General features: G+C 34.9%; 1 protein-coding gene across 3 annotated transcripts in view; it reads left to right on the top strand.

Moving 5' to 3' along the window:
* Positions 1-27,500, top strand: part of LOC145242978 (protocadherin beta-15-like) — a 490,058-nt gene that overhangs the window by 396,619 nt on the left and 65,939 nt on the right. For 2 of the 3 annotated variants that reach the window (XM_080106090.1, XM_080106091.1), the window contains one exon: positions 26,514-26,658. The exons of the other annotated variant lie outside the window; for it this stretch is intronic. In XM_080106090.1, the coding sequence (XP_079962216.1) occupies positions 26,514-26,658 (145 nt within the window). The remainder of the gene's footprint in view (positions 1-26,513; positions 26,659-27,500) is intronic. 3 annotated transcript variants of the gene reach the window in all.

Here is a 27,500-nt window from a genome sequence, read left to right as displayed (position 1 = left end):
TACATGGACAATCTGAAACTTTTTGCAAGGACTAAAAAGGAGCTAGAGACACTAATTAACACTACCAGGATCTTCAGCCAAGATATCCAAATGGAATTTGGAATGGAAAAGTGCGCACTACTAGTTATAAAAAAGGGAAAACTGGAAACGACAGCAGGCATGGAACTACCCAACCAAACAGAAATGAGGGCACTAGGAGAACGAGATGACTATAAATACTTGGGAATTCTGGAAGCAGACACCATCAAAACAACAGAAATGGAAGAGAAAATTGGAAAGGAATACCTCAGGAGAACAAGAAAACTCCTGGAAACTAAATTATATAGCAGAAACCTAATAAAAGGTATAAATGCATGGGCAGTGTCACTAGTGAGATACTTTGGACCGTTTATAGGGTGGACAAAAGAAGAACTGAGACAACTCGACTAGAAAACCAGGTAACTCATGACCATGCATAATGCACTACACCCAAAGGATGATATTGACAGACTATGTGAAAAGGAAAGACGGCGGGAGAGGACTGATCTCTAAAGAAGACTGTGTGAAGGACACAAAAAAAGAACTAGAAAAATACATAATGCAAAGCACTGAAAGGATAATTATGGCAGCGAGAGATACGGAGAAAACCAACAAAACAGAAAACAGAGAGACAAATGACAAAACGAGAAAAGAGAAACGGGAAGAGAAACAACTCCACGGAAGATTCGTAAGAATGACAAAAGATGAGAATAACGAAAACACCTGGACATGGATGTGAAAAGGACATATAAACTGAGAAACTGAATCCCTAATAACCGCAGCACAAGATAACTCGATAAAAACTAACCATATCAAAGCAAGGATCGATAAAACACAAGAAAACAGCAAATGCAGACTCTGTGGACAAAGAGACGAAACGATAAACCATATAGTAAGTGAATGCAACAAACTGGCCCAAAAGGAATACAAAAACAGGCATGACCAAGTGGGGAGGGCAGTGCACTGGGAATTGTGTAAACAGTTGCATTTTTAGCATACAGATAAATGGTACAAGCATAAACCCGCAACAGCACTCGAAAACGAGAACCACAAAATCCTATGGGATATGGACATACAGACGGACAAACCCATCCAAGCAAGAAGACCAGATGTAATAATTAACAAGAAAGAGAAATCCTGTCAAATCGTAGACTTTGCTGTCCCAGCTGACCACAGGGTGAGTATGAAAAAAAAAGGAGAAACGAAGCAAACACACAGAGCTAGCAAAAGAGATAAAAGTGATTTGGATGATGAAGAAAATCAAAATAGTACCGATAATGGTAAGAGCACTAGGAACAATCCCAAAAAATCTGGAAAAAAGAATGGCAGAAATTAGAATCAGAGGAATAGCTGCAAAAATACAACGCCTAACGATAATGAAAACGGCTGAAATATTAAGGAAAACCCTTGAATGCATAGAATAACACAAGACAATATAACGAAGAAGCGTTACAGGGAATGAAGAACACCGAAGCTGCAGATCTACATGTTCTACACCCCCCCCATCATGCATCTCTCCATTGTTTCACCACCGTTCGCCCCCCAAAAAAAAGTGATAACAAAGAGCCGAGAAGGGTCAAAGAGGATGGAAAGACCGAGGAGGGAGGGAGCACTGGTCAGACCTCCGCTGGACAAGTGCAAAGAGAACTGGGATCTTGGGGAGGCTTAGTGCCACTCAAATTCCAGTATAAACCAATGGCCACTGCCAGCGAGAAATCAATGGTAAGAGGCTGTTGCGATGATGCAAATTTATTTGCAAATGCTATCGAAGGAGGAGGAGAGAGCTGGACGTCTGGGGAGACTTGTTGTCACTCAGCTTCTAGAGAACACCACAGGTATCCAATCAGATCGTTTGCTGACTCGTGTGAAAGCTCCATGTGAGCTAATGATAATAATAATAATAATAATGATAATATGTATACAAAACTATATGCTTATGTATAGTAAGTTATGTCAATATATATGGCAATTAAGCTGCACAGAATTTTCTGTATTCCATTCTCGTAAGGACTCGGCAAGTTGATGCACAAAATTAATGTTACTGCGTTTTTATTTATACACGTCGTATTAAGTTTGCTCGCTAACCAATCAGATTCCTTGTTATCCCCGCCCTTGTTTTTAACGTCCTATAGCCGGATTTTTATCAGACAAAGAGCTACTAACTTTTGAGACCTGACGTTGTCCGGGATTCAATGATGATCAGCAGATGTTACACACTCCCATAGTTTTATTGTTATCGAAATTTGTGAAATTGCTGATTTTTCAATCAAATTGATTGATTGCCTGCTCTAGCTGGAGACCCATTGTAGTGCACCAGGAGGAAGCTTCACGGTCCTCCTTGCAGTCACTTTGTCCTGAATACATTGTATTCCACATTGCACTGTAGAGAACCTACTGTTGATTTTATTAAATTATTTTTATATATAATGGCTTGAATTAAACTTTAAAATACAAAAGTCAAATATCATGCTTCAATTGTACTCTAAACTGAAACATTCATTTCGAACGCGCCCCTTGCATATTAAAGAACCTACTATTGATTTTATATGTCGGGCATTTCAGCTTGTGTGGTAATAAAAGTTCTCAAATGCACTTGTGATGTTGGGCTGTATAAGGCTGTTAACTTTAGTCAAAATCGCCTGTTCCTTCTTTCATTGGATTATTGAGTATCGATACTTATCTAAGACATTCTGATACAAAATATATCTAAGAACACTACCAGGCATATAAAGTACTTTTGTGTAAAATTTCATAAAAATCGGTCCAGCCATTTTTAAGTCCATAAGGAAGAAACTCACAGATACGCAAAGTTTCTTTTATGCAATTGTTATGGCTTGCAATAAGCCACAAAGAAAACAGAACAACGGAATAGAGTTTAAACAACGTATTACTGGAACAATAACGTAAAAACATACTTATCAAAGTATTGTTATGTACATCTATATCAAAAACACTTGTAAACGTTTTTTTTTTTTTAATTTTTTAATTTTTTATTTCCATACTTTGTGGACCAGGCGCGTACACAGACCCCACAATTTTAATGAATTATCATTATTCCAGATCAAACATACCCATTCCTATGTCTCGATAGATCTTCTATCATTATATGTAATCAGTTTTTTTATAATGGTCAACCATATAGAAGCCTATTCGTGACCAGACATACACAGACGTTCAGCTTTATATTATAGATATACTAGTGGTAGGACAATTCCGATATTTTCCCCTGATTCCGGTACAATTACCACTTCTGATTCTTAATAAATTTCTAAATATTTAATTATAAAGTTGTTATTTTTCCCGGTTACTGCAAAAAAAACAAATGTTATATGTGAATATATTTTTTCAAACGTAAAAGCAAACTTGTGAGAGGTGATCCATAGATTTTAGTTTTACTGGTAGTTTAAAATCAATCAATATTTTTTATTTAATATTACTCCCAGCAGTTGGAAATTTTGTTTTAAACAAAATCAAATAAAAAAAGATAATTAAAGGAATCGCTTTAGACATCAGAAAATAAGTACAAATTTTTCCGATTTCAATATAGATTCCTATCCCCCAAAATGTTCCGATTCCCAATTCCGATTCCAATTAATCGTCCCAGTACAGCGTAACAGTACTGTATGTCGATGACTATAATGCTCCGTATCTTAGGTTGAGCATATGGAGAAGTGATATACAAATTACCATTAGCGTATGAAGCGATGCTCTTTGTGTAAACAAATTGAGCTTAGGTATTTGGACAATGTCAAAACATTGTTAATTCACTGCCTGAATAGCAGCAGCCATATAGCGCAACGGTTAGAAGCTCCGATTGTCGTTTGCACGATCAGGTTTCGATCATTGCTTGAGGTAGTTGCTTGTCTAGCCATACTGATGAGCATTAAAACAGCGAAACAGTAATGATACATGAGATTATATATATATATATATATATATATATATAATCTCATGCATTATTATCCTAAAGTAAGATTTACCACTATTATTCATGCAAAATGTATATTTAATTATCTATGTACAGAAAAATATCTCCTCTGAAAAATTTTAAATGCCATTTTATTTGGTCTGTTATGCTTAAGTTTGAAATATCTATTGAAACTGATTGAATGAAGAATTCTTGTTTGTTTTTTTTTACAAATTCCTGTTCCAATTGAATCTGTTGCAATATGACCCAGATTCCACAAAGAAGCAGACATTTTGTTTGGAATGAAAAATATTCAAATCAACAAGATTTGCATATTGTTTGGCTTTGCCGATTTTTTAAATGGCATTTTTAACAAATTTATTTAATGAGTCTTCTCATATCTCTCTCTTTCTCCTCCCCCCCTCTCTCTCTCTCTCTCTCTCTCTCTCTCTCTCTCTAGCTCATTCCTCCTCTCTCTTTTCGGCCTTTCTTTCTCTCTTTTTTCATCCCCCTTTTTCATTTTTCCCACCTCTCTTTCCATTCCCTCTCTTTCTCTCCACCCCCTCTCTTCCTCCCTCCTCTTTTTCTCTTTTTCCTCTTCAGCTCCTTCTTCCTCTCACTCCTCTTCTTCCCCACTCCGGATCCTCACTCTCTCTTTCTTTATCCTCTCTTTCCCTTCTTCTCTCCATCTCTTTCTTTCATATCACCCTTCGTTTTCCTCATTCTCTCTCCTTCTCCTCACTCTCTCACTTTCTCCATCCTACCCCTTTCTCCCTTCTCTCTCTTTCTCTCTCTATTTCTTTCATCCTCTCACCTCACGTTCCCCTTCCTTTTCTTTCTCGACAGCCCCTCTCTTTCTCCCCCCCCCTCTTTCTCGCTCCTCCATTGATTCTCCCTCCATCTATTTTTCTCTCACTTCTATTTCTCACTTTCTTCCTTCTCGCCACTCTCTCTTTTTCTCTCTCTTCCCTCTTTTTTTCTCTACATCTCTTTCTTCCTCTCACTTTCCTCTTTTCTTCCTTTCCCTCCCCCATACTATTCATCTCTTTTTTTGTGTGTAATATTTAAATGTTTTCTTGAGTACAAGATGACAGATTTAATTTTTTCATTTTTTTCTATTAAAATATTTTTTTCTTTTCCATTGTGATTGCTATTATAACTCTCCAACAACAACAACAACAAAAAATTCACTTGAAAAAAAGTTCGTAACAAAATTGTTCAGTACGTTTCTGTCAACATGTTGTTAGTTTAATTCATTAACGAATTTCTCTGTTAAATTTTTGTATCTTGATTTTTTTTTAATTTTTTTATTTCTCATGCTCCTTTCATACGACTATTTCTGATTCTTGTTCGCATGGCAACGTCTGTTTGAACGGGGGCGGGATGCTCAGAACATTTTTACTGTCCGTGGGAGTCTCTCAATCATATATACACAAACACACACACACATAGACACACACAGATAGACACATAAACGGACACACACTGACACACACAAGGAAGCATACACACAGACAAACACACAGAGATACATGCACACACAGTCACACACACAGACACACTGAGACACACGCTCACACAGACACACACGGACACACACACAGACACACACACATTCACACACAGACACATGCACACACAGACACACGTACATGCAGACACAGACACACAGAAATACACACATTCATACACAGACACACACACATACACACACATACACACACATTCATACACATTCACACACATTAACACACACACATTCACACATATATTCACACACAGACACACACACGTTCACATACAGACACTCATACATATTCACACACAGACACACACACAGACACACACACATTCACAAACAGACACACACATTCACACACAGACACACATACATATTCACACACAGACACACATACATATTCACACACAGACACATACATATTCACACACAGACACACACACAGTCACACACAGACACACATACATATTCATACACAGACACACATACATATTCACACACAGACACACATACACATTCACACACAGACACACACACACATTCATACAGACACACATACATATTCACACACAGACACACACACACATACACATACACATTCACACACAGACACACATTCACACACACATTCACACACAGACGCACATTCACACACAGACACACATACATATTCACACACAGACACACATACACATTCACACACAGACACACACACATTCACACACAGACACACATTCACACATAGACACACACACACATTCACACACACACACACACACACACATTCACAGACACACACACACATTCACAGACACACACACACATTCACACACAGACACACACATTCATACACAGACAGAGACACACACACATCACATACAGACACAGACACACATTCACATACAGACATACACAGACACAGACACAGACACAGACACACACAAACCGGTAAGATTTGATGATCATTTACCCTTTTCACCGCAAATAAGACGTATTTCCACTTTAGTAATGCGTTTATTAAATTTTAACATGAAATTTTAATATAAATCCGACGTTGTGTCTAAAAGGCCTACAAAGAAACAAAGAAAAGAAATTCGTCATAAGTTTTCTTTTCACTTGAAAGCAAAGGGGAAGTTTTTGTTTTTTTGTTGAAAGAAAAGGGTATTTATACCGGTCGTTTCATCACCAAGCCACGGATACATATTTTCAAAACCAACAAAGTATGGCCGCATTTCTGTTTTTCCCTCTCTGGGTGAATTAATATTATTTTAGTTTGCAACAATAACCAACTCTTATGTGTGTAATTTGTTTTACGGTTCACAGTTGCTCGACAATCTTGTAAAAATTCGGAAGATTAATGAGTCTTGCATCTTGTTTAAAAGTCCCTTATTTTCTGACTCACGGTTAAAATTCCCTGTCACGCCAACACATGCTTTTTAAAGTCATTGTCGTATCAAAGAGGAACAATTGCAATTGCACTCTTTATCTGTGCCTAAACCTAAACATAGATTCCATGATCAAAGCTTCTTTCTTAGAACTGCACGCCTCTGAAATTGCCTTCCGTTTTCCTGCTTTCCAGCTGTCTATAATATGGTTGTCTTCAAGTCCAACGTGAACAAGTTTCTGATGAGCCGTTCCACTTAAGTTAACAAATTTACCGAACTTCCATTAATATCGATTACTATATTGTCCTTTTGACTACTGTACACTCTTTAACCCTTATCCTTGAGTGGCCGATCGGCCTTGATAAGTGGTGACGCCTATGTAAAAAAAAAAAAAGAAGTTTACAAAAGGCACGTTCCATTAAAATACTTATAAACCAAACACAGTGATGGGAGACAGAGATTGGAAGCTGACTGATAATATGAGATCTATTAGGTTGAAGATTCTTTTTTTAACCAGTCTAATAGAGTTCAACACAAGACACCGGAAGAAGGTCAGAGGGAAAAATGGCCAAACATTACCCAGTGATTTGGGTAGCAGTATCAGAACTTCTAACTGTGATAGTAAGAATTCCTCCACTTTTCTTTATTAATGACTAACTAGCATGGTTACCTGACGTTGCCCGTGTATGGACAACAAAATAGAAGAGTTAAAAAGTGCGTAACATTCTTTTAAAAACTATCTCCTCTTCTCTCTGTCTTTCTCTATTCCTCTCTCTTAATTTATTTATTGTTATCCAACCTTTCTTCCTCTCTCACTTCTCTTTTTCCCTTCTCCTTCTCATTATAAATGTCGACTATCTCCCCCCCCCCGAACTATTTTCTTTTTGATGACCTCCAAAATATGAAATATTGCAGAAGAGATTCATTCATATTCTTTCCGTGGCAGTACCGAAAAGGGAATATATCAGATTTGTAGGTCTGCCGTGTGATATTTTATTCGTAGATAAACACAGACATAAACAGGCAACTGCTCTTTATATAATCGATAAAATAATCAAATATTGATCAGGACTGAATATTAAAAAAATAAGATATATAAAAGAAGGAAATCGATTGAAAATTAAATTTTTGTTTTTAGCAATATCACCCAATGTTTGACCTATCTTACTGACTAAACAGATCTTTTTTGTAGCTTATAGTAAAATAGCTTTCAATAACACAGGTATAGAGGAAAACTGGCTTTACTTTATTTTTATTGTATATGTTTGACACAATGCATCTGAAGAAGGCCAGAGGAAAAAGCGGCCCAAATTTTAAGAGGATACCAGCCTGAAAATTAGAAATCGCCATCTAACATATTTATATTTTAGATTATTCAAGCTACTGTTCTCATCTTGAGTGCTTTTTGCACAAAGTTTCAGCCGATATAACCATATAACCTCAAACCGTTTTCAAGTGTATATTGTTGAATTAGAGAATCTTTTTCTCGAACTTGGAAATCTGTATGGATATTTGACCGAAACATTTTATTTAACCCATAGGGGTAGCATGCTTTTGTTCCATGATGCATGACCAGGTAAAAGTCTTTAATAATTGTATTTATTGCATTGAGGATTGAACCTTCAACCTCCAGAAGAGTGTCAATTACATCTGAATTTTACTTAGTACTTCATCCGTTACACCATGGTTCATTGCGGACTATTCAAGTATGGATTTTGGGAACCTTGAACCTATTCCTGATTATAGATATACTATATTATAACTTATCACTATAGATAGCGACATTATTACACACACACACACACACACACATATATATATATATATATATATATATATATATATATATATATATATATATATATATATAAATGTATATATATATATATGCATGTATATTTATATATATACTGATATATAATATATATATATATGTAAGTTCTACCTAAGTATTGAGCACTGTTGATGTAAATACTTAAAGTTTATGCAAAAATTTATACTTTCGTATATTAATTTTATGTGAGTAAATGAAGTAGTTATATATACTGATATATACTAATATAATATACTATATATATATATATATATATACTGATATATACTAATATATATATATATTAGTATATACTGATATATAGTAATATATATATATATATTAGTATATACTAATATATATATATATATATATATATATATATATATATATTTTATAAAGCCCCCCTCTTGGGTAGAGCACTATCGTAAATTATCTTACTCGCTACTTAATTTAGCTGAAAAAATGCGAAGCTCGCGGTTTGTTTACAAACAAACGTTTGAGCCCTCTACGAGTGGCGGACGGATGTTTATTTAAATAGACATTCGGACAGTTTAATTTCGGCCACCGATTCCGTAGTCAGGGGGTAGAACTGCCGACTGTCATCACGACGGTTCTAGGTTCGATCCTCGGCTTGGGAGAGGTGTTAGTCTAGCGGCACTGATGAGTTGTGAAACAACGAAACAGGTCTGTATGTCGATGACTAAAATATATTTTATATATATATATATATATATATATATATATATATATATATATATATATATTAGTGTTGCAAAAATTAATCAGAATTAGAATGGGGAACTAGAAAAAACGGAACTTTCAGGGGCATCAGTAGGAATCAGTAAAAAAAAAATTGACTCTTTTCCGATGCCAAAAATGATTCTTTTAATTGGCTTTTTTATTTAATTTTGTTTAAAGCAAAATCTCCGACTGCTGATAGTAATGATAAACTAACGGAAATCTATTAGTTTTAGACTTAAAATCGATAGATCATCCCTCACAAACGTACTATTACATTTAAGAAAATATCCGCACATTTAACATGTGTTTTTATTGTAATTGTGAGAAATCACAACGTTGTAGTTAAATATTTAGAGATGTATAAAGGATCGGAATCAGTAACTTAGTAGTGAATTTATAACTGTATCGGAATCGTGAAAAATATTGGAATCGTCCTATCACTAATATATATATATATATATATATATATATATATATATATATATATATATATATATACTAGCATTTCAGTTCGTCTTTGATGATAATAATAATAATAATAATAATAATAATAATAATAATAATAATAAAATTTTAAAAAATACATTTTATGTAAGATTTCAAATGTTTAGACCAATAATTGCCTGAGTAATTTCGTAGAGACTGCAGAGGTAAATTTTCTATAACTTGGACCCCAATTTTGACACCTTAACATTTATCATTTTGGTTTCAAATCAAAATAATAAGTTTTACCCATGTCCAAGTGGCCTACATCTAAAATTTCAAGTGTTTAGATGCAAAATTGGCGGAGAAATTTGGTAGAATCTGCAAAGGTCAATTCTTTCAACTTTGACATTTGGCAACCAAATATTTTCCCAAAAAAACTGATTAAAATGTTTGCCACATATTTGAATACCCATTATGTAAAATTTCAAATGTTTAGACCAGAAATTGTCTGAGTAATTTTGTAGTGACCGCAGACATCAAATTTTTAAAAACTTTGACCCCAATTTTAACCCTTTAACATTTATTTTTGGGGCTCAAATCACATTATTATTATTATCCCTATCCAAGTAACCTACATCTAAAATTTCAAGTGTTTAGACCCAAAATTGGTGGAGGAGTATTGAAAGGTCAAATTGTTGACGCCTTGTCAGCCAAATTTCTAGCCGAAAACCGATTAAAACGATTTTCTCAAATCTCAATACCCCGTATATCAAATTTCGAGTCTGCAGACCGAAAATTGACAGTTATTGGAAGGGAAATGTACACACAAACAGACAGACAGACAGACACACACACACACACACACACACACACACACACATTTCCATATGGTTCCAACAAGAGAGAAGTGTACATTAAAAAATTGGGACAATCAACATTTATTAATCAATCTGTTGACTATCTTAACAAGCACCCAAAATGTAAAAAATTAATAAATATTGATAGTCCCACTTTTTTGAATGCACATTTCTTTCTTGGTAGAACCATACTATTATCAACTTATATCTATGTGTGTGTGTGTGTGTGTGTGTGTGTGTGTGTGTGTGTGTGTGTGTGTGTGTGTTTATATATCTAAGAACACTAGTCCAAAAATTCCAAATAATTCAACCTCATCTCAAAAATAATGTTTTTATTTATTAGCTGGTCTATTATATGTTTGTTTTTCATTTTTTAGTAATGCCATTGATGAGTACGAAATGATGCATCCCTGGTTCTATTTTACAAGTATTTTAATGAAGGATGCTCTGAGGAACTCCTAGCCCTTGTATCCCTCTCAACATAAATACCCATGCCAACCCTGACAAGCAGCAAAATCCTACCCCTGCTCAGCAGAGATCCCTATATGCTGAAAAGCCTTTTGCTCAAATAGCTTCCCTCTAACTGCTAGACTTTGGAATTCCCTTCCAGGTTTCTGCTTCCCCAGCTGTCCTGACTTGCAGAAGTTCAAGTGTAATGTGAACAGACATCTTGCTGCTCAAATTCCTCCATAGTGTTCCTGCGACTTATATCCCAAATAGTAGCCGCCTACATCCAAGTACGACTGTGCCTTGTTAAGGGTGAAATAACCATAAAAAAAGCAAATAAAATAATAATAAAAAAAAGAACAAGAAAGAAACAGAAACAAAAACAGCATTATTATATTTTCAAAATGGATCGATTAAAGGAACGCATCGGTTTTTCAGTTGGAAAAATGAAGAAGGGATAGTAAATTATGGAGATGTAAGGGAAAATAATGGAGAAAATATGATCAGACATTTATTTCTGGTTCGATTCTTAAGAGTTTCTTATTAACTCGATCCCATTATACAGAGTGGAACGATAAAAGTGTCGCCCTAAAGAAAACAACATTACAGCTTTATTTTAAAACTTTTATTAAAAAAAAAAAATTCAGGTAACTTGATTATGTAGTAGAGCTGATATCTATTCAATGAAGCCGCCTTCAGCCTCAATCACCGCCTCGATACGGGTCCAGAACTGGGAGCATGGCTTTTTCACCAGCACTAGCGGCAGATGGCGGCAATCAGGTTGGCTTTGGTGTTGTGGGAGGTCATGTTGGTGATGTTCTCAGCATATGATCAAAGGAGCGGTTTAGGTCGGGGGAGGAGAGGGGGCAAATCTGAGAAGGGTATAAAGTCATAGCAATCCTTCTGAAGCCAAGCCTGGGTCTTTTTGGACTTGTGGGCCAGCACCGAACCCTGCTGCCACACCCAAGGTCTGCCAGCGTGCAACTGATTGTACCAGGGGATCACCACACTTTTCAACACATTCAGGTACACTTTGGTGCTGACTTTCAAGCCGACTTTGAAGATGTGAGTTGGCATGATGTGGCCCTCACTTGAAACCATACCATAGATCATAACCGTGGCTGGAAAATTTGTTTTCATGACCCTAGGCACATCTCTGTTATTCATGGCAATCTAGCGATCCATTTTGAGGGTGCTGGCAATGGTCCTGTTGTCATAACTTTGATTGGCAAAGAGCATGAATTGTACAGTGGTGCATCTCCAATCTCACTTGTTGAACATTGTGCCACTTTTAGACAGAAGGCTCATATCGCTCTGGGGATTTGTACAGAACGGGCTAACTAGTGGATGATCTGCAACAAAGATGAAAACTGGTTTTCGTCAAACAGAAATGGAATCATGTCGTCTTTTCTAGGGTGACAATTTTATCGTTCTAAACTATAATTTAAAGAGAGTTGCAAGTGGATCTTGGTTTACTTTCGGCAGGTGCATAACTCTCCATTCTCTTATTTTATCCTTTTGTTCTCGTATTCCATGAGTGATGTTTCTGAGAAAGAGGGAATAATTGCTGTTATTTAGATTAGAATATATTCCATCTAACACGTATCTTTGGCAAATTTTTGATGGTGAAGTATTTTTTAGTTCCTTATATCAAGTGGCTTCATGCCTTGTCTGGAGCGATTTCCATAAAAAAATTTTTTTTATATTAACCCTCACTTATGTATCTCTGTTTTATCATAAATTCATTTGGTCATTGTGTTTTTTTGTTTTCTTTTTATCTTTTTTTAATAAAAATGTTTTAATACAGATTCTATAATTGGTCTGGATGACTAGAAAGCAAATGCTGTTTGGAGATATTGATTTTTATTGCTCCCCCCCCCTAACTCCAGTCAAAGAAGAGTGCAATCGAATTTAGACCAATCATCAAACCATTGTATGAGTTACCAATAATGAACTCGGCTAGCCAGCTTGTAGAGATTGAATATTAAAGAGACGATACAGACAGAGCGGGATGTGGTCGGGCAGATTGTGGGGGTGGGGGAAAAAAAACAAAGTTAGGTTATGTGATTGAGAATTATAAGGCCAGTTGTGAATATGTGACTTTGAAGAATGGCTTTAGTTTTTTATTACCAATAACGCCAATCAATTTGTATAAAATAGATTTGAAAACCAAATAAAAAGAAAAAATCCAGAGAATTGCAACTTTGTCACCAAGAGAACTCTGGTGCCGTTCATAGATATTCAAATGGCCATACCATCGAAGTCACCTCTTCTGCACGCATCTCCCTAGACTGTCTTGATTTAACCTTTCTCTGACGTCATCTGATCTAAGCCTGTTTTTAAGACTCATATTGCACAACAATCGTATCATGCAATGCATGTCCTCAACTCCCAAAGGCCAGGTTTCACTTGTATACATCATCATACTGTATACATATGCCTGATAGATCCTTCCCTTCGTCGATAGGGGTAACACTATGTTGGTTAGTAATGACAGAAGTTTTTTGGGTTCATATGATGCACTACTAATTCTTGCAATCGCACTAGCACTTGCTATATTATATGGAATATCTATTTCATCGTCTCATGGAGGTTGCATAATGCTATGACATTCTTGGACCCTTTATTAACCCTGCGTTAGTCCCCTGGGTGTTTCAAACATGGTTAGTCCCTTAGGTGTGTTTACACACCCCAATACAAAAATGTTTATAATGTTATTATTTCGTAAAATATAGTTATCCTGCTGGTTCAGGATATAACTACGATCCCTGTTGAACAGTTTGAATCACTTGTATCTTGTTGATATTAATATAAAAAATACAATAAAATAAATTAAAAAACAAAAGAAAAAACAAGATATTACATTAGCTAAGTTCATAATTACAAGATTGAAAGAGGAATAAATTATGAATAAAATAATAATCCCATCAAAACTTATGATAAAGAAAATACAAAAAACATATTAATTCCATATTAAATATTACAGATTAACCTAATGATACATAATATGCGCTTATATCTACAATTTTTTTTATTTCCATTGGAAAAATACAAAAATATATAAATCATAAAATTATACCTACGTTAGTCAGCTGGGGTGACTGGACACTCCAGAAAGACAAAGTGGCGTCTATCTTCAACGAAAATAGGGATGCAACTGTGCCATACCACGTTTGCTATACCCTCACTGAGTCAGGAGAGTACTGGGAAGGAGGAAAAGAAATCAGTTGCCAACTAGGAGTAAAGAGCACTTAAGCAAAATTGGGGTGACAAAACAGCCTATGAGACTAATGCAGGGTTAACCTCAAATAATTCAATAAATTAATTTGGGGGGGGGGGGTATTGTAGAGTCGAATGAGTTAAAATGGAATGCATGAATTTTCAGTTGGTCTGAAAATGATTGAAATACGAGGTTCGTTCCAAAAGTAAATCCTCCTATTTTTTTACTCAAAAAGTTGAAGAGCTATGAAGATGGGAGTGGTACCATTAAAATGTGCGACCTTTTTTACTCCTGAATTTATTTTTCTACATACTCACCACCATTCTCATAACAATTTTGCCAATAACTATGAAGCATCTCTGCTTCTAAAGCACATCTATGCCAAGGTTTGCTTTCTCAGTCTCCCACTGTAAATATCTGCAACAGAGAGGTGGAACTTACAGACCACGAACGCACGAGTTCAGTTATCAGAACAATGCAATTTGCAATCGCATCTGATTCATTCGAATGGAAGAAAAAAATAGGAGGCATTATTTTTTGAAACGCCCCTCGTATGTTTACAGATCTAGAATAAACGTAATTTAGTTAAGATGTAAATCTTATTAAAATCTGAAATAAACAAATTTCAGTCGCAGATTTCATGCTCCTTCAATGAGAATTTTTTTACTTGTAAGCCATTAGATTCCTCTAGAGAAGTTACGTCTGATACATTACTGGAAACACCTTTTAGTGCACCTATATTCAAATGGACAATCTCTCTCTCTCTCTCTCTCTCTCTCTCTCTCTCTCTCTGTATATATATCTGAATTGATTTCTATATAATTTTGTTTGTCTACAGTTCGCGATAACTCTTGGGTGTGCCCCAGGGGGGCTCTTTTAGGGCTAATAAAAACACTCCATTTTGGGGACTATTTAACCATATTTGTCCAAAATTTTCTGTGTACGTCTATTTAGCAGTTTTGCATGGTGCTGAACTCAAATTTAAATATGTTAAGGCCTTGGGGGACTTTTGGGGCTAAATGGGGTGGGGGCAAATGATGGACTTAGTGATTTCTTTTTTTGCATGGTACAGAACTCAAATTTACATATGGCATAAAACTGCACCGTTTGTTCAGTTTCATCAAGATTTGACGTCCCCTGGAGACTTTTGGGGCTAAATGGCGTGGAGGGGGGGGGCAAATTCTGAACTTTCATCTTCTTAATGCTTCGTTTACTGTGCACTCACGGGGGACCATACATGCTTCACTTGTTTTACTTTGTAATCCTTGAAAAACATGTGGTTATCAAACGATGTCAAGATCAAAAATTTATATATTTAATAATATATATAACGAATACTGACTCAACGGGTCACAAATGGTCTAATAGGATTCAAAACTGGAAACGGTTTAGATCCATTGCTTATGTAACACTGACTCCTCGGAGGAAATATGCATATTTGTCTCAGAAAAAAAAAAATGTCTGTCTGCTCAAATGTCGGTTTGAATTTATTTTTAACATTTCTAATTCTGCTGGAATTTCTTCTCCGACATTTTTCTCTCCATTTTCTTTACGTCTTTCATTTTTATTACAAAAATACGATTCGAAACTTGAAAATACAATCACGATCAATTTTTCGTTTATAAACTCTTTAACTGACCTGACTCTTGTGGTATAAGATGTTTTTTGTTTGTTTTTTTTTTTTTTTTTTTTTTTTTTCAGCGGCAGCAACTTTAAATATACAACTTTATTTCTTTAATTGCAGCTTTAGAAAATACTGGCTTTTTTTTAGTTCAGTAATTCATCATGAAGTCATGTTTGTAAATTGCAAATGATAGAATCAATTTGCTGGGATAAACATTTGATAAACGAATAATTTCAATAAATAGACCTGTGAACTGACCACCTTATTCATGAAATTTAACTCCATTAGATTATTTTCTTTGGGGTTATGCAAAGCCGTATGTATACGCTGATAAACCAGACATAATAGACCACCTGAAAGACAATATTCGACACGCTATTGCTAAATACAGCCTAATTTAATGCATGCAGTTTGTGAAAATTTGATGCCTAGATTATAACATATATGTATGAGACGTTGGGATCATATGTCCGAAATTATATTTATCTTATAAATGCCAAAAATTAATCTTTAAAATAAAATAAAATTTGTATGATAAAAATATTTTTCTGTGATTTATTTTAATTTAAAGTTCGCCGCCTCTATAAAAGAGCATCTTTTATTTGTTGTTTTGTAATATATGTTTTATTATTAAGAAAACTTGTATCATATGTATTATTGTTCTCGTTTTGTGTTGTTATTTTCACATTACATAAACTAGGAAAAATCCTTAGAACACAATAACTACATAGCAATTTCTACGTTGACATAATTAGTAGGGCATATGCGATCCCTTTTTTATGAATGACTTGTAAAAGACGTTGGTCCACGGAATTAGTCAAATTTGTGACTTCGTCAACAGTTATTCCTCGTGATACCTCTTGGAGAGCATCCCACAACTCATCTTTGCTCTTAAATTGGCATCCACTTGCATAGAGGCATTGCTTCATGATACTCCAAAAGTTAAAATCTGGTGAATTTGCAGGCCACTTCCGTCGCCCAGACAACCCCAGTTGTTGCAAATACTCTTTGCTTTTATTTGCTGTATGGAGGGAGCATTATCCTGCATAAAAATAATGGTTCTTCTGAACGTCAACCTTTGCTTCTTCAGCTATTGTTCAAAGTGCTCCTTCAGAAATGCTATGTAAGTATTTGACATCATTTTTACGCCTTCTGGGACTCTCCATAGGCCAACTAAAGTACCTCCGATAATCCTAGCCCAAATCATTATCCCACCACCACCTTGTTGGTGCATTAAACGCTGATGACAATGTCGCCCATCTAGGACCCATTCCTTGCTCCAGCCATCTGGGCTATCAAGAATGACACGCACTTCATCCGTGAGCAAAACTTTGGAAAAATCCGTTTTCATGTTGTCCTCTGCCCATTTCTATCGGTTTTGTATGTGATGTTGCTTTAATGGGGGCTTTGTCACAGGCTTAACAGATTTTGCCACTTCTTTTAGAAGGCGACATCGAGTACTTTTTGAGACATTCTTCAATCCGGCTTGGGCAAAGAATTCTTGACTTGTCTGCCCAAGGTTCTTAACAACTTCACGTTTAATTTGGAGTAGAGAACAGCGTGAAACAACTCTAGATTTACCTTTGTCAGCTCTCTTACTTTTGTAAGGTTCGACAAAGTTCTTTGCAGTTTGATGGTACCTTCCTATCATTTTCGATATTTCGAGGGTAGTTTTAACTTTTGCTAGCTGTTCTGTAATAGGACTCTTTTTAGAACTACTCAATCCACCTTTATGACCCAGTTTATTGACGAAAAAAACTGCCTTGTTAATAATTTGACACACCTCAAATATTGTTGATTCAGCAATTACGATGGCAAGTTGTTTACATTGCACGGAATAGTACGAAAATTTCACAGTACGCACAGCTCAGCATTGCCAACGTTTCCGAAGCTTTTGATACGAAACTATGCATAAGTTTCTGAAACTGGTAAAAAAATGTTATCTCGTTAATAATTTGACATGCAGTGTATATATGGTAGCTTCTATCAGCTTTGACAGACTATGGATATCCACTGTGAGGGTGCCTGCACATGACATTTTTGTGGCAAGAGTTGCACAATCTCCAACCACACCTCTCCTGAGTCGACACTGTTGAATACCAGTGGCAAGTGGAGGTTCAGGACGACTGGAAACAATGCTGAGATAAGCAGAGAGCACATACAGCGATTAGAATTCCCAAATGGTAATCCATCTGGTACTAGCCAGACTCAACGTTGCTTAACTTCGATGATCTGGTGAGAACTGGTGTGTCGATGTGAGTATGTCGTACAGAATATCAGGATAATGCTCAAGATAAGAAAAATAATCTAAATTACTAATCTTCATTTAAAAAATTCAGAAATATAAAGATTATTTATTTTTGTGTGTTTACGTGACTAAACCAAGATGAAAGAATAAAGAATCTAATAAACAAAATCAACCTTGCAATAGTAAGAACTGGCTGATGGTAAGAAGTCATATTTTTGCTTATTTGTTCTTTAACAATAATTGTTTCTTAAAAATTCATTTACAATAATTACATCAATTTCAAATGACATTCTTAAAGGCAGTGTATTCCCAAATATGTCCCAACCTTGCAATAGTAAGAACTGGCTGATGGTAGGAAGTCATATTTTGTTTATTTGTTCTTTAACAATAATTGTTTCTTAAAAATTCATTTACAATAATTACATCAATTTCAAATGACATTCTTAAAGGCAGTGTATTCCCAAATATGTCCCAACCTTGCAATAGTAAGAACTGGCTGATGGTAGGAAGTCATATTTTGTTTATTTGTTCTTTAACAATAATTGTTTCTTAAAAATTCATTTACAATAATTACATCAATTTCAAATGACATTCTTAAAGGCAGTGTATTCCCAAATATGTCCCAACCTTGCAATAGTAAGAACTGGCTGATGGTAGGAAGTCATATTTTGTTTATTTGTTCTTTAACAATAATTGTTTCTTAAAAATTCATTTACAATAATTACATCAATTTCAAATGACATTCTTAAAGGCAGTGTATTCCCAAATATGTCCCAACCTTGCAATAGTAAGAACTGGCTGATGGTAAGAAGTCATATTTTTGTTTATTTGTTCTTTAACAATAATTGTTTCTTAAAAATTCATTTACAATAATTACATCAATTTCAAATTACATTCTTAAAGGCAGTGTATTCCCAAATATGTCCCAACCTTGCAATAGTAAGAACTGGCTGATGGTAGGAAGTCATATTTTGTTCTAGTATTATTAGAGTTCGATTTCGAATAAATGGTAGAAAAAAATATGTCCATATTATTCATCATATTTATTAAACTCGATTGATTTTCCAAGCAATTGGCCAAGGGCAAAAATCTGTTTGACTTTTCCCCTTCCAGATGATAGGAATAAAGATCACTTGTTATTCTGTTGCCAATGATATAAAGAGTTCATAAACATGACTCAACAAACTTTTAGATCTACAGTTTTTACATTCGGATCTGTCATCCTTTTTGTACTAAACAACGATTAATGTTTTCTGGAAAAGAGAAGGATTGCGCAGCTTTCCAAAATCACAGCAAAATTCTAAAATCAAAATGTGCTAATAACTGTTAAAGTAAAAGTTTGTTTAATTTATGTCATCCCAGTAGTTTTATATGGACTTGATTGTATCACATGGACCAAACAACTAGCCAATCGCATTGAGGTGCTTGAAAACTACATAATGCATTTCATTACAGGAAATCGCCTGATCTGGGAAAAAAAAAATATTTACACTCTGTCAAGCTACTTCTCTACCTGTCTATTTGATAAAATCAAAAGTAAAACTTTTAAACTTTTTGGCCATGTAAAACAATCAACGTATGGCCTTGAGGGTATGTTAGAACGTTAAAGAGGCAGATGAAAGCCAAGGAGAAGTGGAGAGAAAATGTTTTGATTGGACACATGCGGACAAATCAAACTTCAGGACGTTTTAATTTCAACAAACCTTTGAAAAATTACTTCTAGACATTGTGGGATCTTGACAAAAGCCCTAGAGGGTTTCACAACATCTACAAAAAATATCAGCTTTATCAAAACATATTTGTTGATTAAATATATTTCTGATTAAATGGATCCAGCCAATGAAAATTAATGTAAGAAGAGGTGTGTGACCCCCTTGGGTTCTTCCTGGATCTGTAGTAGTCATGATCATTAAGATTTATTTCTTCTGGCAGAAAGCAACCCCTGCAAGATGGTTTGGCCACACGATGAATTTCCATAGGTCTTACTAATTACATAATAATATATCTGTTATATGTTTGTTATATTTTTTATATGTTTGTTATGGTTTTTATATGTTTGTTTGCATGTCTTAATCGCTATCAGAAATATTAAATGCTTTTTTATTTTATTTTGTTTATTTTTAAATGCGTTGCATACAAAGTGTTATTTGTTTTGGATTTGTTTACCTCTATTGCTGAATCCATTTTGAAAAAAAAAATCTTTGTAAATAATTCTGCAATTTCTTTAAATGCCTGAAACAAACCTACATTCTTGTTTAAAGTCATGCAAAAATCGATCCATGTTACTCGATTCTAGATCATTCTCATCTTGGAAAATATTCTGTTTGAAGGTAGTTTGCTTGAAGCATTGCTACTAAACAAATGTGTTAGTGTTTAAGAAGGCTGAAAGCAATGTAAGATACTGGGATTGTGAAGTGATGCAAAGGGTGAACAAAAATAGGCAATCGAAGGCAAGCATTCAAATTACAAATCTTCATATTTCTATTTATTCTTCAAAAGATTTTTCACATATAAATCAGTACGTATGCGCTTATAACCGGGATGGTAGAATGTATTTGATAATTTCGAGACTAGATCTCTCTTTTTCAAAAAAAAAAACAAAAAAAACAAAAGTATGCCCTAAAAATGGAACAAATCCAAAATAACTATCATGTAGATGAAAAACAGCTTTAATTTATTTATTATTTTTTTTTATATTATTAGAGTTTGTTAATTTAATTATTAATTTGTTATATATATATATATATATATATATATATATATATATATATATATATATAAGCAAAGTCACGACCTTAAGATTTGACCTTGATAAATAGTGTGCACCATCCCTAGGTCGTTGACCATCAAAATATCAGGTTTGGTCATGATCGGTTTTCAGTGATGTGGGCTGTAGCAGAGTATAGGATATGACATAGGATATGACTTTTGGCCGTAACCTTGAAAACTGGTGGGCACCATCTCTAGGTGGGGGACCATCATTATGTCAGGTTTGGTCATGATCAGCCCAGTGGTTTGGATTGCAAGAGAGTGGTACACACACACACACACACACACGCATGCACACACACACACACACACACGCACGCACACAAACTCTTGTTTTGATATTTAAACATACGTGTAAAATTATACAGGAAGGACATGGAAGGGAGGTAATCAAAGGGGAATAGGTAGTACATAATTGGCACAGGTGATCTCCCCTTAATCGAATGAAACCGAGTATATAGAAGTCATACATGAGTTCAATGATATATGGTGATCTATTGCTGAACATAATAAATGAATTTATATTACAATATGTTGTGAGTCTATCTCTGCTCTATTGTGACTTTTATGATAGGTGCTCGACTGAGCTTCAATCTATAGCCTCACCCTCTGTAAAACGTTCACAACAAATACTCGCCTAGCTACAACAACCGTCAACAGTTTCTCTTACTCTTAATCTGTGCCTAAAACTAAACAAAAATTTCATGGGCAGAGTTTCTTTCCGAGAAGTGTCTGTTTAATTTTTAGGTGGGAGTTCAGTGTACTTAACATAAAAACGATCAGTGTAAAGTTAATATTTTACAAAGAAGTTATGTGTACGAATTTTTGAGCTAAGGATTGATAATTCGTATTTGGGATACTGCTGCAATCTTGGGTGTAATTTTCACAATGTTTCGACTGATATAACCTCCGATCTTCTTCCTTTTTATCAAGTAATTTATCCAGTATGTCATGGGGTTTTGTGTAAAAGAACAGTGACGTAATGGATAAAGTACTTGGTAAAAAAAAATCAGCTGTAAAGTTACACTTTTCTAGAGGTTGAAGGTTCAATCCTCAGTGAAGGCGATACTAAAAAAACAATTACTTAGCACATCTACCTAGGCTGACGGAACAAGAACATGCTAACCCCATGGATTAAATAAAGGCTTCTTTGCGAAATTCCGTGTAGATTCCAGAGTTTCACAAAAAGAGTCCCGAGTTCAACAAGATACACCTGAAGAAGGTCGGAGGTTACATCGATCGAAACATTGTGGGAATATCACTCAGAATGAGAACAGTAGTCTGACGAATCCAAATAATATGAATAAAACAGCTATCGCAAAGTTCCGACTTATTTTTTCGCATGTTTATTTTCCTGTTTTTCTCTTCACTCATTTTCTACCGCTAATACGAATTTGTCCGCGACCCCTCAAAATTTTAGTTATTTATTTTTGAAGGTGGCAGTGATGATGCGGGTGATGACACAGAAAACCTGTGCGTGCCAAATTGGAATTCGGCTGATTGCATAGGAATCCTTTTAATTAAGGATGTTGGCAACCTTCAGGTGGTCCATCCTATAAATACCTAATTCTAAAAAGGAAACAGTCGTACCGGGTTGAGTAAATAAAGTAGTTAAACCTAAGGAATCTAACTATTTGTATTATTAAGATCTTTGCAAACATAGATAACATATTCCTCCCCTCCTTCTCCTCCTCCTTCCACTTCTTCAAAATTGTTTTGCTTAATTTTTTTTTAGAATGTTTTTCTTTTTACAATTAAGTATCAGATTTTAACATCATAATTTTATATTTTTAATCGGTCTGTTCAATTTTTTAGGTGGGAGTTCAGCGTACTATCTAAATTTAATATGAAAACGATTTGTAACGTTGTTGTTACTTTAAAAAGACTCGCAAGGAAAATAAAACTTTGACACAAATTTATAAATGAAAGAAATGTATTTACAACACGGCACAATATGTTCTTTCTTTCTTTCTTTTTTTTTCCTAGTCAGACAGCAGTCCTTTGTTTTTACGAATTTAATTTTATGAAAATTAACAAATATTTTTTTATTTACTGTTTGATTTTTAGAAACTTTTATTTAATGTAATCGCCACCACATCCTATGATAAAAATCCTGAAAACTTTTTTTTTAAATCATATCTACCTCAAACAATCCCAATTGCAGCTGAGACTTAAGAAGCTACTGTAAATTAGGAACTGTACCTTTAGGAACATTATAAGTAGGGAGTTGAGCAGCAAGATGTTTGTTTACATTGGCAAAAGAAATTTTAGAACTCAGTAGTGGTTAAGAAATCATGCATGCGGTTCGTATTTATATAGAAAACTAAACACCCGTCTAAAAATTGAACACGTTATTTCAATTATTTTTTAAAAATAATTTTAAAATCTGGCAATAATATTCTAAAAGACTATAGAAACATAAACCAGTAAGAAAGATTTTAGAAGGATAAGAGTGATACATTGTATTTATTTGTCAGCATCGTTTGACTGTCTAGTCATGTGTTTTTGTAGACCTATTTTATATTATACATAGTGTTTAAAAAAAAATGTGTCCAAATCGTCACACGATGTATCAAGGAAAAATATTACAAACGGCAAACATGAACATATGTGTTGTATATAGATTCAAGTTTCATTTCATATTTTATGTGGCCACTACCGGCAGCGCGGACAACAGCAAGCCAATATAAGAATTCATCCCAAACGCGCCTAAGCATGTTACGGTTGTTAGAGTTTTAACTTACCTTACAGTTGACTTTCTTTTTAATTACCTTGCAGTTGACTCGTACTGGACTGGTGGCTGAAGTGTAGTGTCTGCTCAGATGCTGCACTCAAATTAATTGTCCTTAATCAATGGAGGGGGGAAACCCTTCTATACTAAGCAATTTTGCTTTTGCAGAATCCCCTTTTGAGGGGAGCTGGTTATCTCTCACATAAAACCGACCTTGTGTCACATCTTTTCTATGAGAAACAAATAAATAACTAGTTTTAAATTACCCCCCACCCACCTTGCCCCTCTAGAATTATCTCTTCCAAAGACCCCAGCGGTAATAAAAAGGTTATTCCCCTTGGCCGGAAGAAGCTATTCCTCCATGATAACATTATACAAGAAGCACAACACGGGTAGGGTATTCTTTGTTAGTTAATAAAACCTATACCAACGGTATACCCGTTTTCACTTACTACAACGGCCCAACGTGTTGATTGCAAGTGTTATTCGATCTTTCAAGTCATCGATACTTGCTGGAAATGCCGGAACATAAACTTGGTCTTTTATATATCCACAAGAAAAAGGTACAAACAGTGGGGTCCAGGGATCTGGCAGGCCAAACGTTTTCATTCTGGTAAGCTCTAACCCCAAGATGCCAATGTTACATAAACGACTGCGGTGAAACTGACACCCAATCAACCTTCGATAACTACTCTATCAAATAACCACACATTCAGTCCACTACAGTGTTATAGACCTGACTCCCCCCTCCAAAAAAAAAACAACAAAAAAACTGCATAATGATTTTGGTGTATTCGAAACGACCTGTATTTCAATTTCTTATAGCTAAGTGCACAGGGTTGAGGAGCAGAAATAGTAATGCTTCAAAGCATTTTTTTTTTTTACTATTTAAATTCTGTGAATAATCACGTTGACACAACGGTTCTCATTAGATTACTGAAGTTAAGCAATGCTGAGCCTGGTCAGTACCAGATGAGTGACCATTTGGGTGAATTAGGTTCTGTATGTAGACGGACATTAAATACCTCCTTGTAAGCGTGCAAAAGCATAACATTGCCATTTTCCTGGGGATCACTTGTGAATTTCATACTCCCATGAAACTTCCTCCTTTGGAGAAAGTCAGTTCGTCCCACTGAGGGTGAGTACCACTTTGGTATGGTGCTTGAGTTTGAGTACACTACCAAAATATATCTAAATAAAGAAATGTGAAAGTTGAACTAATTTCTCACACTAACTGTAAAGTCAAGTACACCTGTTTCAAGTTAATTCAACTTTATACAATAGACACACCATCTTTTTTTATATATTGTTTATGTATATGCAATACCAGTCACAATTGTTATAAATTTCAAGCACAAACGCTGACCCCACAATGTTATTGGTATGAATAAATTAAAAGTAATGGGTAACCATTTGGGAATGCCAAGCACTGTATGTAGGAGGATGTCGACATCTCCCTGCAAGACTTGCAAAACACTAACGTTGCCATCTTTCCTGACTTACATATACATACGACTGAGGATAGCTTGTGAATTTAATATTCCCTTGAAACTTCTTTCTTTGAAGAACGCCAGTTTAACCTACCTAAGGTGAATGTCACTTTTTTTATGCTAGTGATAAGCTTACATACAAAGCCCTTTGAGAGCGCTCGATCTACTAGGAGAATTTGTTTGATGTTTATTCGTCTGCTTTTATAAGTGACTTTAAAGCCGATTAATATTTACAGATTTGGATCAATTACAAGGGTTGTTTTTTTCTTTAATCGAACTTTTATTTCGTATTAATTTGTAAAAGTAGTTTCTATCATTCAAAACTTATGACAGCTTTTCTTCAAGCGCATGAAGCTGAATCTTATTTCTTTGCTATTTTATATTCCATCAAGAAAAAAAAAAACAGTAAAATAAATACGAGGTGTGTTCCAAAATAAAATCCTCCTATTGTTTCAAATGTAAAAACATTGAAAAGCTATGAAGACGGGAGTGCTACCATTAAAACGAGTGATCTTCGTGTTCCAGAATTTATTTTTCTACATAATCATCTTCATTCTCAATGCCCTTTTGCAAGCGAGGAATAATGGCTGTGCTTAGCCATCTGGAGCGTGCTTTGTCATACGAGGGTCGTTTTTAAAATGTAAAGCCTCTTATTTTTTAACTCCAAAAATTGAAGAGCTACAAAGATGAGAGTGGTACCATTAAAACAAGTGACATTTTGTGCTACGAAATTTATTTTTTTATATAGTAGCCACCATTCACAATGTATTTTTTCCAGGAATTCAATGAGCCATCTCTGATTCTGACGCACGTCCATGACAGCGGTTGCTTTCTTAGAATCTAATACTGTCAATATCTGCAGCAGAGAGATGAAACTTTCAGGTCATGAATGCATAAGTTCAGTCATTATAACAATGCAATTTGCAATCCTCTCTGATCCATTCGGGCGAAATAAAAAAAAATAGGAGGTATTACTTTTGGAACGCCCTTTGTATTAAATAAGATAAGATTCTTATAGACCCCTAGGGTAGGGTTATTTTTTCAGAAAAATGAGAACACCCCAACTACTAAAATCTAAAAAACGAAATGAGATTACTACAAATTGATTGAAAATAATATTTAAAAAAAAAAAAAAAAAAGGACGAAAAATTAAACGTGAAATTTAATTCTGACTTTTTAGTTCTTTAATTTCTTGGGGCGCAATTTTATTGCTTGCTCGTATTGCAGCTCTCGTTGTTTATATTGCGAATCTTATGCACCCGCCACTCTCTCTCTCTCTTTCTCTGATCTTTTTGATCTTGTTTCCTGTTGATAGGAAATAGAAAGGACTTCTGGATGCGAGGGAATGGAGCAGAAGCATTTCATGTTCCCAGTCTGTCACAATAGTACAGCGTCATCCAACAGAGACACTGAGGACGACTGGTGTGACAGAGACAATGGAGAGACTAAGCAAGTCACAGGTAGGTTAAATTAACAAATAAAGCTCTTCATCAATTGTAAAAAAAAAATATCTATTGGTCTGTGTTGCAATATTTTGATATGATATAAGGGGGTGATTAAAGAAAATTGAAAGGTTCTATTTATAGACATTGGTGATAGAAACTGACTAATCAAATCGAGCCACGCTCTGCTAGCAACCAATCAGAAACCGGAATCACTCATTACTGGACATTTAAGAATTCCTACACATAAATTCTCACGTTCACATGAAAAAAGACTCTTGCTCTTCATCTGCAAACTTTTACAGTTCAAGACTTATACAGATTAGCTACCGACCGAAAACTTTTATCTCAGGTCTTATGAAAATTAGCTACCCACCGAAAAATATTAACAAATTTTCAAAAGACCTGAGATAAAAAATTAACGACTAAAGCTCTTCATCAGTCTCAGGACTTATACAAATTAGCTTCTCACCGAAAAATATTTTTTTATCTCAGGTCTTATAAAAATTAGCTACACACCAAAAAATATTTTTTTATCTCAGGACGTATACAGATTAGCTACACACCGAAAAATATTTTTTATCTCAGGTCTTATGAAAATTAGCTACACACCAAAAAATATTTTTTATCTCAGGACGTATACAAATTAGCTTCCCACCGAAAAATATTTTTTTTATCTCAGGTCTTATAAAAATTAGCTACACACCAAAAAATATTTTTTTATCTCAGGACGTATACAGATTAGCTACACACCGAAAAATATTTTTTATCTCAGGTTTATGAAAATTAGCTACACACCCAAAAATATTTTTTATCTCAGGACGTATACAGATTAGCTACACACCGAAAAATATTTTTTA

Source organism: Euprymna scolopes, chromosome 21 (genome assembly GCF_053919585.1).
Source record: "Euprymna scolopes isolate OS-2025 chromosome 21, ASM5391958v1, whole genome shotgun sequence".
In the NCBI taxonomy this organism is placed as follows: Eukaryota; Metazoa; Mollusca; class Cephalopoda; order Sepiida; family Sepiolidae; genus Euprymna; species Euprymna scolopes.
Note: the sequence above shows the minus strand (reverse complement) of the source record. Positions and strands in the feature narration are given on the sequence as shown.